At 39.0% G+C, this 11,957-nt stretch overlaps 1 protein-coding gene across 1 annotated transcript; it reads right to left on the reverse strand.

Moving 5' to 3' along the window:
- Positions 1-278: 278 nt before the first annotated feature.
- Positions 279-11,798, reverse strand: LOC307026925 (stromal interaction molecule 1-like). The gene is made up of 6 exons (XM_079695083.1): positions 11,615-11,798; positions 9,017-9,140; positions 4,883-5,013; positions 2,336-2,450; positions 842-953; positions 279-423 (listed from the first exon to the last, which is right to left on the reverse strand). The coding sequence occupies exons 2-6, from the start codon at positions 9,126-9,128 to the stop codon at positions 300-302; spliced, it is 594 nt and encodes a 197-aa protein (XP_079551209.1). The 5' UTR covers positions 9,129-9,140; positions 11,615-11,798; the 3' UTR covers positions 279-299.
- Positions 11,799-11,957: the final 159 nt, after the last annotated feature.

An 11,957-nucleotide genomic window follows, 5' to 3' on the forward strand; every position in this document is an offset into this window, starting at 1 on the left:
AAGTAACTGAGTTACTTTTGAAATGAAGTAACTAGTAATGGTAACTAGTTACTGGTTTTCAGTAACTAGCACAACACTGATCCAGGTAAGCTTTGAATTTTAAATCTTCCCACTATGTTTTAAAGAATTTTGCTGACAATGTTTTGAGTTTTCCTGCTTTTCTATAGAAGAGGTAACAAGAACTGAACTTTCCTCTCAACCCTGCTTAGGGGTGTGAAGTACCAACCAACTCATGTTGTATGATTGGGTGTATGATTATGTATGAATAGGAGCTGCAACATTAACAAAAAGGAATAACGTCACATACTCAGGGGTGCTCCAAACAGCACGGTGTCCAAAGATTTGAGCTGCAACTTTTGCACGTGGCTGCGATCCAGGATCTTCAGAATAGCGAGCGTCAGGGAGGTGTTCTTAACAGCCAGCCTGAGAGAGAACAGACACACAAAGTCATTAAGCAGGAACAAGGAAGGAAGAGCAAAGGGTGTAATCCATTCTGAGCCATGTGTAACGTGACCCCTTAACAAATCTTTATTATCTATCATTCAGATTCAAATCACAAATGGTCACTCGATACACTAGCTACGGAAAATATAATTAATGTTCTAAAACTGACACTGACTGATCAGAATAGAGAACGTAATAACTTATAAAGAAAGTCATTTAAATGGGATTCAATAGCTGGCACTAAAGAAGATGCATCAAATCCATGTTATGTGTTGGGGTCATGTCCACACTGGCATCACTGTTGTACATTTGTGAGTTTAACAGTTTTATATAAACCACAACTTACTTGTGGTACATTTCACTTTGGAGAAGTTAGAAAAGTCTTGACATATTTTACCTTGGCATGACGCTTCCATTAAAATTCATCTTGCGAAAGGCCTCAACATATTGTGGCAGTTCCACATAAGTGATGAGCCATTCCACCACCTCCTCCAATGTCCAATTATATACTGTGGGGAAAAAATAAAAAACACATTTAGTTATAGTGCCCACAGATACTTATTCATCCAATTCCTGCAGACGTCCAGTATTGATAAGGCTCTAAGGTGCAGGTACAGTTAGGAAGTACAACTAATATGATCTTTATTGTTGCTCTCTTTCAAATGAATAAAACATTGGCTATGTGATAAAAAGCTGACTTGTATCATATGATGTTTGAGGGTTTTCTTATTGAATGGACAATGTACTCATAGACTTTTTAGCACCTCATTTGAGAACAGTGACCCTACACAGCATCTTTAAAACTCATTCCAAATGATCGTGCGTTTTGCTTATTTAAAAAACAGGCTTACGGTAAAGAGGCTACGAAAAAATGACCCAGCAATAAAGATGTCTGCAGTACAGGCCCAGCAGTGCATCACATAGTAGATACCGACTGTAGCAAAGGTTGTGCTAACTTGTCCAATAATGGCTGTCCCTTAATGCCCCCTTTCTACCTACACTGCTGCTCTGAAATGAATATCAAGAGAGTCAGCACTGACCTGGTGGATATTGTTTGATTTTAAACCCAGTGAACAGAGCCAAAACAACCACCATATGAAACTTCCATAACACTATCAAACTGCACTGTAAATACAACTTGACACATGAGACATATCAAACAAACATGGACAGCTGTATCCGGAATGATCTATGATGTATCCATTAGCGTAGAATACAGTGACCTGCCCATAGTGATAACCAGCAGAGACAACAGTGTGGGCTGTCTGTGTTAGTCTTATTTTCTTGGACAAAAACCCAGTTTCCTGGCTCCAAATCTCCAGAGCCTTGTCAAAAAACTGCATTGCAGGATAAGTCAGTGCTATGAGCAAAAAAGGGGGGAAAGGCAGCCACAGCAAAGGGTGTGAATAGACATAAGTGCCAGATACGGCACATGAAAAGTGCTCTCTATGACTACACGATAGCCCAGCCAAACAGATAGGCCGAAGGAGGTGATAGTGAACATGTGAATTTTTCGTGCTGACAAGAGTCAATAAGAGTGACACACTTGCTGGTGCTGATAGCTAGACTGCACTTTGCTTGACATGACATCTGATTGACTGTTGGGCAAGTGAGTGTCAAGCAGGGGAATGCGAGACCCACCCTTTCAGTCAGAAGACAAAACTAACTCAAATTTACAAGCTACTAACAGACACTCAAAGTCACAAGGAGTGTTTCAATAAACAGTCAAATATCAAACAGTAAGTATTAGCAAGGCGTGTCAATGCGGTACACAGTTTACAGAAATAAAGTTTACAGTCTTTAAACTCAAACAAGCACAACACAAACTGAGAGATTGGCCTTTGTTTGCAGTCACTGCTGGTTTCAGTAGGAACATGTATCAAAGCAATACCTTCAGAGCCCTTCCAGGCCTTCCACAAGTCCTCCACACTGATGAACTGGTCGTCACCATGGAAGGTGTTGTGCTTGGCCTTGGGGTCATGGTAGTTAAGATCTTCTCTCAGGAACTGCAGAATGACAAGGATGTTTGTAATGGTTACAGAGAATACCGTGAAACTATAGAGTCTTTGAAGTTTGAGCAATTCTGCAATCATTATGGCTAAATGTATAATATTTGTTTTAAAGTACACAATTATTATGTATTGATCTTGAGCCATTTAGAACTGGTGATAGTCTACATGAAAATAATTGTAATCCCCTAAACCTGAACAACAGAGGTATCTGGATTTCTTTTTGTATCTCTGTTTTAAAATGGCATGTTGACACCATGGCACCAAAACCCACATTTAGGGCACGAGTGGTAGTGGTCCACTACAAGATATGGAACCACACAGGTGGTTGCCCACTATATCGTAGGCTTACTCAGTCACACACATAACATCTTGCACTCCTACAAAATCAACTCATGCAACATGGGTGGAAACCAATAAGTCATGATGCCTTTCTTTCTTGCTATATCCGTGTGGGAGGATTTCACTACGGTGCATAGAGATAGTCTGTACTGCAGGTGAAGTATCACGCTCCTCAAAGTATTGTCTTTAGAAAATGTGCATCATTGTGGCTAAGGCCTATAGCTTATTCTTTAAAGCCAGATGCAGACTTTGAACTGTGTCATGAAGAATTCAGCTATCCTCTATTTATTTACTGTATGATAACAGGAAGTCGGATTATTGTCTTTAAGTGCTCTTAATCGTTTTAAGCTTTCTATTTCCTGGCTCTGAGCCACTACAGATGTGCGTGCTCAGTGTACAGACAGGGGTAGACATTAAGGATAAAATTCCACTGGCCCAAAAGCATTCGTCCAGAAAATAGACTAATAATGAAGAAAATTAACACATTTGTTGCAATAGTAATTTATGCACAAACTACATTACTACAACATTTTAATCATCAGTTCTTCCTCATTTTCCTCAATTGTTCATATTTGGTTTATTAAAATAATTATATAGTGGTCCTTGTTAAAAAAGGTCTGCTATTATCATTATTATGAGTATTATTATTTGTATAATGCGCTTTCTGCCTTCCTGTCATTAGGAGTTAGACATGTAATGGCTATGTAATAGAATAGAGCCTTCATTCTCCTAAACTGCTGGGACATTTCCCTATAGACAATACCTTTTTCTACTCTTCACTTACTTGTCAGCATAGGTCGGCATTGATGTACAGAGCCGACAAAAGCCCTTGTTTATATTGGCATCATATTGAAGCCAACTCCATCCATCAAGCCAGTGTGATTGAAACTTTCTGTCCCTCTTCTTCTCATACTCCCTGTCACTCTCCTTTAACTCCTCCGCTGACATTCTTTTGTTTAAAGATTGTTTTTTGCCCAGCGCTTGTCCGGTTACAGCTGGTATTAACAAAAATGTTGGCGAATGGTTAGATGGCTCTAAAGTCTGTAGGGAAGGAGCGCGCTCCCGCGCACGGGAGCCTGCTCGCGCGCACGGGAGCCTGCTCTCGCTGCGCTCTACTCCGCAGCAAACAGCTGTCTGCTTTTCACCCAACAACGACGACAACCACCTCACGAAACGCTATGTTGTAGCGTTAATAAACGAAACAATTTAACTAAATTGCTTGTCAAAATACCAATACCACAGGACAATTCCTTTTTTAAAGCAATATTTTCAGTGACCGAGCGGGCAAGTGGAAAGTACGTTATGCTGGCCCGGGGTGTCTAAATAGTGCTTCCGGGCCAGCGGGCCATTTATAATGTTGAGTCCTGAGTAGTACTTGATTTCTTGCCTGTTTTTATGCTCAGTGCCTCTTCTTAAAAAGCAGAGAGGCCATTGGTGTGGCCTCTACAGCAACAGACTGAACTAAAATTAAATGAGGCTCCAGAAGAGGTCTCCTGAAAATCACATGCAACATGTAGTTTAGACAAGAGCCCAGGATGTAAGCTTAATGGATGACAGGCAGTGTCTTTACGGCGCAGTGTTGCCTGATAAGCAACAGACTTGACTTCCGATGATCATTATCCAGCTGTGAGCGCCTGCTACTCTCTATACTGTGCTTTTATTATGCTTCACTGTACTTAAGAGAAAAGTTGCCAACACTATTTGTCATGCATTTCTACCTACAAACTACACAGTCTGATGAAAGGTATACTAACCTTCTGTGTTACCATGTGTATGTACTAATGTGGCAGCATGTACGCCAGTGAATTAGGTTAATTATTGACAAACACTTCAGTAAAAAGGGCACTGGAGTGGAAACAGAACAAATCCTCTTGTTACTCAGTGTAAGTTAAGAACATTACAGGGGTATGATTAACTGACCATGTTAGCAGCCAATCCGATGATCAGTTTACAGAGGATTAAAGTAATGATATCTGTACGCCTCTTTAACCTGAAGGAAGACCACCTCTGTGACTTTACAAACCAGAGTTCCCCCTTCAACAGAGCATCAGCTCCTGTTGAAGATGAATTCTGAGGTTGATACTTACGCCGTCTGTCTCGGACACGTCTACATTGCCGTTTGCGTCATCATCCATCTGCTTGTGAATACTACGGATCGCCTCGTAGCTGAGAAATTCATTCTCATCGTTGCAGAGCTTCTCATCGATGCGACACAAATCTATTGGAGAATCAAAGTCATATGAAGATAGTGTTAACTGGGTACTACCACAACAACAACATGAAGATTAGAAAACATCTTTATTGTCTGCTCAAGATAATTAAACAACATCTCTTTTTACAATAGGTATTAACAGATCATTTTGGTTTATTTGTGTTACCTTCATTCTTGAGAAACAGCAAATATTTGACATAATCCTAAATCTGTGAGATTTTTTGTACGCAATTTCTCTGTTGTTCTTGTTCCATCATAAGGAGTCTCCAAAACAACCAATATAGTTACACACAGAACAGTCCCCAAAGTTTAAAATAATACTTTTCAAAGTAGGTAGGAATTCAATCCCAGACATTATCCTTCCAGCTGCACTTTGAGAAAACTGCTATATTAGCAATGTCAAGATTATACAATAACAAGTTTTTAAAATAATAAATAGAAACAACCAGGCAGATTAAGACAGACCAATACAAAAAGATACAATTTGAATAGTTAAATAACAATTTACTCAAGTACTGATTCAACATCATATCTATGATAGCTCTTTTGAATTCAAATAATCCTGTGATGGCAAAAAAAAGTTCATGACTTTGAACCTTTTGTGTTTTTCAGAAGACCTCACTCAACTTTAAAATTCCTTCAAGACAAAGACTTATTTATGTAAAGCCTAAACCTCAATGAGGGGATGCAAGCCCCTATATGTAAATATACTTTAATATTGTTTTAATGAAAATCACCACAAGTCTGGGCATGTTGAGAGCTGTACATACACACAAGGGGAGTTAGTCGGGTCCGTAAGAGCCAGCATGCGGGACCGGGATATGTAGCCTTTCTAGTTGCGTATTTTTCATAGTCTTATATTTCAACAGTTTTAAGACAAACTGTGACTTTTTTGACATGGAAATTCTTTTTTTAAGATTGACAAACATATGTGTAATTCATGGCACAATTCAAACGGGATCGAAAGATAAGTTTTCTCTCTCCATTGACTTCAATACATTATTTTTCCGAAATAAGGTCCCATGGATGGGGGTGACTTCGCCTCTCTATTATTGTGTTGCATTGTTGGAGAAGCCTGTGACTTAAGATTTTCAACGACATAATTGCTCTGTAGCTATGTTAGTTTGACAATAAAGAACCTTGAACCTTGAACTAACCAAGAAGCTAGACAGCATGACTGTCAGACCAATACTTGGCCTCGACCTAAGGCAAAGCAGCTTTTGATAATTGTGTGCTCTACATTTTTCACATTTTAGACTTTAAAGTTTGGTCAAAATTATGTTTTGGTTGTTAACATTTGTTTTCTTTCAATTGTCTTTTTGTCGGTCAGGCCTCTGTAACTTGTTAGGTTTTCAGTGTGAAGGGCTCCACGATCATTTGAAAACAAAATTAGAAATGCATTTATCAATGGCTACATATCATGATATTTAGCCATCTGAAAAGTATCTAGTGAAGCTCATCAGCCCTCTGCTTCCTGAGGGATTAGAGATCCTCTGCACTAGATCAAAGATAACGCCACCACTCCCTGAGAGGAAACCTTGTTTGGCCTGTTCTGCAGAGATTCAGGAGCTGTGTGAAAGTGCCTGTAGTATCAGTACATTTCATTTAAATGTAATCCATGGTTTAAGTGAATTCAGAAGAATCCTGCCCCTGAAACCTTCAGACATGTATATATATATATATATATATATATATATATATATATATATATATATATATATATATATATATATATATATATATTATGGAATTCAACTTGAGACGGTCTTATATAACCTCTATGTGCTGCTTCTACTGCTATCTGATCCTGGACACTCCAGTTAATTTGTGATAACCAATCTCAGAAAGGTCTTTTCCTGGTTAAATTAAGTTAAGGGAGAAGCATATGTCCAAACAGTATGCTTTATTTAGTATTTCATAGCATTACAACCACAAAAAGAGGAAGAGGCCATGAGGGTTAAGGGGGAAGCTGCCTTGTTCACCAACATGAATAAGTGGCTTGCATTTCCTGGGCTTGGTTTTGTACCAACAACAATGTACCTCTATAAACCATTTAAAACTGAACTTTTTTAATAATATCATTACAGTCCTATGAATAAAATGCTTGATTCTTGTAGTTTATTCTGGTTTGCAGGGTAGGGGCTTTCTTTGGATAAATACTTGGATAAAAGTCATTTATAGAATCGTCATTCTCACAACAATAGGGTGTAACAGTTTGCATAATCAAACTCACTTCCCTTTTTATACATGGCCGAGCTCAAGTCCATATATCAATTGATACTGCTTTATCATTCATTAATGTCACCAACACAATAGCGTATCCAATGCAGGCGTTTGGTTTGCATCAGGCTGGCATTTACAGCGTAATGCCCCCCTCCAAAGAATCCCCTTATCATTACCCATACCCACCCATGTTTTTTTAATTCCCAGAACCATCTGTTATGACAGGCTGGCTCTGCAGTTTGAGACAAAACAGAAAGTAGGCTAAACATTGTCAGAGATTAATCCCTGCAACGGTACAGTGTCCATAAAAGCGTCTATTTAACGGTCTTTGATTGGCAAATAGAGACTTATTTCTGCTAGATGAACAAGGACGGCTTGACGCACAATCGCACATACTGCACCTCAGCGTAGCAAAAGGTTAATCTTTGAGCCAAAGTAAGCAAGCATTCAGTTTGAGAGAACCTGCAAAGCCACATACCAAAAAGGCAATTACTCTTCTGCATTCTCCCTCATTCACACTCACCATGTTAAACAAAGAGCGACAGTTAGCTTAGTGAAAACCTACCACCTGCAACACTCTCATACACCCAACGTGGCCTTCTTTCTCATTTGGCTTGCAAACCTCTGGAGACGCAAGATAAGATATTTACATACCAGTCAGCCGGCCTTTTTTAAGAGCTCAAGTTACGCAACTCATTCTGTGTGCCTGCATGTGCCGGAATAACACACTCCGAACTTTGCTACTTCAAAAGTACCGCAGGTAATAGGCTCTACGCCATTCAGAAACACTTTCATGCTTTGAAAATCAGTCAATAATACAGTTTATCCTCAGAGGGGCCTCATGGGATATATGACACACATAAGTAAGAACAATGTAAATTTAACAATGTCTCAATAGTTGCTGTTTAATTGTTTAGAAGTACTAATATAATATCTTAACAGAGCTTGGTTTGCATGTGTGGATCTTTGCCTCACTCCTGCTTAAAATTAGTGGGGAAAAAACAAAATCCTGAACAACTGTCATGCCTTTTGGGAGTAGACAATGATAATTACACTAGCACATTTCCAAAAACCCTGAGTCATGGTGTGTCTTTACCGGCTAATACTTATTTCTAGCAGACTCAGACTCAAGATATGGATCGACAGATGAAATCACTGTGACCATTGATTTAGAATCACTTCATGGTTTGAGGCAAGAGATTGTCAGTGATAGGAGACCATGGATCATTTTTCTTTTACGAGAGGAGGTTGTTAAATTCACCAAATATGTTGATCAATTTATTATATAAAAAAATGAATGCTTTATAATGTAATGCAGTATTTCACTGTGGGAGGATGCTGTGAGAGGATTACACTAATCTCTTACATATATCCATGTCAGCTAACACACGGTAAAAGGAATCCTTGTCCATAACATACTCTACACCTAAATACCGGGAGGCCATTTTTGATGTTCAAAACTAAGTTGCAATACAAGCATAGGAAATTCGTAAGTTTAAGGGTGGCAAAAACAATATTTTGATTGTATTGTATTGGAAATAATAATGGATTATTACCATCTGATTCTGAAACAACCTAAAACCCTGCTCAAATGCCATTAGAAAACTAACCATTAGACCAGTTAGGCTAATAATGCCAGACTATTCTCAACATGTCTACTTTTAGGGACTGCATAATCACAAAGACGTGGCATTAACACTTATACACCCGATTGTGTGTCATCAACAGGTGGAAAAATAGACAAATGAAAAGCTACAACAAATGAATACCATGATTGATTACTTACCCGACACGCCATTTTCAACAATATGATTGTCTGATGTAGATCTTTCAGTCCAACTCTTTCCAACGAGACACAAGCAAAATATCCACAATGTCTTCAATTTGTTGAACTCCATGACTGGTGTGTGCTGGAAAGTAGACAACAGAGTCCATTCATAATTCAGATCATTCTTGCAACACAATTTTGCAGGGTTTCTATCCAAGTACATCAATTAAACATTGCCTAGAACAGAAACTGCTTTGTCTCTTAGAACATATGAAAAGGAGAGAAAAACGCATTAAGTTGGCTTGTTTAGAGCACACCATGAAATATTGTTAGTTAACATTTCAAAAATATCCCTGGCAGCAAAAGCGGAAACATGCCATCACTTCTCAGTGTCACTGTTTCCTATTCTTGCTAAATAAATTAAGGTACACAGTCGTTTGTAAGTTATCTAATACCTGGCTTCTGCTAAGTCAGCTTGTTAAGCCCTATTTTGACAGTTTAGCTGTGCTTCAGGGTTCTTAGCATCATGTTTTAAAACACATGTTGCCTCAGGGAGAATAATAATAAGATTATCAGAACTGCAGCCTGGTCTGTATGCGTCTGGTGTGCAGATGTCTGACAAGCTTCAACAAGCAATGAAATGCTCAATTATAAATAAACAAGCCTAAAGAAAAGCCTGATGCCACATTTAATTATTTCAGTGAACCTTTATTTTATATTTCTACATTTATTTCCCAGTTATCCACATACTCAGATCATCGGTTGTTTGGTAATTTGTTGTCAAGTCATCAGTTGTCCCACAGCACAACAACCAATCAAAGGAGCGTATCAACTCCATGCCAAAGCTCGGTTGCCATCTGTTATGAACCAGACTTGCAGGGAGCAGAGCAAGTCAGAAACCGTAGCTCGAGTCTTGTTCCCGTAGGTTACTGCAGGGATCTCTCTCTAAAGAAACTGGCTTTGTAGACACAACTGCGGGGACAGTCCTCCCTGTTCTGCTGGTCCCTACAGACAGACTTCCCGAAAACGGACCCAGTGGCACCGAAGACAAGCATCAGAAGCATAACAAATGTTACTTGACTTTCATTACGAGTTACATGTTCCAAACTGTAACTTTAGATAAAACCATCCCCCAACAGGAATATCATAGCATCTTGTCTACAAGACTGGCCCTGACACATCAAGTCAACTGTCAGCCGGACTGTTGGTAAGAGCCTGGCGCCTTAGTTTTTGCGATTTAATGAAAATTACTCTGATAAGCAATTGAGAGCACAAGAGAAACAGAAGGGATGAAAACAAGGAAAAGTCAAGAGGGCATACAAATACTCGCTTATATTTGTTTACTTCCTCTAATCTGATTATTCCAAGACTTGGATATTTTCACTAGGCATGGCCCTCTGAAATAAAGCGTAGTAGTAAGCGAGAGTGAAGTGAAAGCCTGAAAGGTAAACGTTACTTTGTATTTTTTCGACATAAAGAAGCAAAACATACATGCAATTTGGCTTCTTAAACCACCCGTTCTTTGATGTTGGTTTGGTTTTTGGGCATTGAGATCTCCAGCCACATCCCAGCAGGTTCTGAGCGTGACTGGTTTTTGGCAGCGTACGATTGAGAGAAATCTAGATCTGGTATTCTACCTTAGGCGTACAGGAACACTTGAACAAACAAGCATGTCTAAGTCATAGGGTTGGACAGCAACTTGGCTAAACTAAAGAAGCAGCAACTAATCCCAATATAGCACCCTGCCTGTCAGGTTGCTATGTCAATAAATGTGGAATGATAACAAATAAAAGGTCCTCTAAAAAAAATAACTAAGTTAATATTACACTGAAATAAAAGTGCCCCTTACATAATTCAATTTTACATCAAATACAAGTCTCTTGTAATAAACACATTAAAAGTGTTGTTCTAAAATGAAGTTACCTACCTGTGTTATTATGAAACACAAGATCCCTGAAAAAAATGAAATGTGGGATTGTACAAAACAAAATACATTTGGAATTCTGAAATGAAGTCCCCTGAAATAAATACATGTGTAATTAGAAAACAAATGTGAACTGAATCTAATTAATACGACATTGTGCAATAAAAGTCCCTTTAAAAAAAAAAAGAGGGGAAATATAAAATAAAGGTCCCAGAACATAAATAAATGTGGCATTATGCAATTAAAGTCCAGTGACATAATGTTAAATACATGTCATTGTTCAATAATACTTGCTAAAATGTGTGTTCTTCATTAAATACAACCATTTGTTCATGATTTATTAAAAAGCCATAATAATTCATGTCATAGGCATTTTTTGTTACTATGTGTCAAATGGCATTCCATAACTAGCTAGCTTAACATCTCGGTTAATTAGGACATGTGTAATATCCAACAAAGAAGGAGTAGCACTTCACAGCCCTCTCAAAACGCTTCCGTGTTTTTCACTTCTGGTAGGTGTCGACTCTGCATTTTCAACGGACGAACGTTAGCCGCCGTCGGCGTTAAGCTAACGAGCAGACACAAGTCAGAACAGGGTCGTTAATAGAGAGCATCTGTAATGTTAGTTTTAGCTAGGCTATATGATAACTACGGACATACCGTAATGCTGAATAACATAAACACAAAGTTACCTGTCATGTATCAGAGCCAGCAGATCTGTAGCTTCAGCTCTGTGTTAACATCGCAGCAGACGCCTGGTCACCCTTAGTTGAAGCACTGCGAACTCCAAACGTAGGAGAGATCTCGGTCTGGTCTTTCCCCCGACCGTACTGGACCGAAAAAGCCGCAGAATGTGTCAAGGCAGCGGGCTACTCTTACTCTACGCCACAGGGTGCGTGGTTATTAACAGCAAGTGTCGCCCCCTAACGACTGGAGGGTGTAAGCCTACTGGATATCACGTCGAATTGACACAAATTGCTAAAGTGTGCCATCTCGTGGATTGTTTGAGCCAACACCCCTGGCCTACAATGATAT

Source organism: Notothenia rossii, assembly GCF_949606895.1.
Source record: "Notothenia rossii genome assembly, contig: scaffold_232, whole genome shotgun sequence".
Taxonomy (NCBI): domain Eukaryota; kingdom Metazoa; phylum Chordata; class Actinopteri; order Perciformes; family Nototheniidae; genus Notothenia; species Notothenia rossii.

Bases quoted from the DNA above. Each gene is read 5' to 3' on its own strand.
- LOC307026925 (XM_079695083.1), bottom strand. From the start codon at position 9,128: ATGGAGTTCAACAAATTGAAGACATTGTGGATATTTTGCTTGTGTCTC. The intron at 954-2,335 runs GTATTGCTTTGA...TTTTCCCCACAG, and splicing joins GGCCTGGAAGGGCTCTGAAG to TATATAATTGGACATTGGAG. The intron at 424-841 runs GTAAAATATGTC...GTTCTCTCTCAG, and splicing joins AATGGAAGCGTCATGCCAAG to GCTGGCTGTTAAGAACACCT.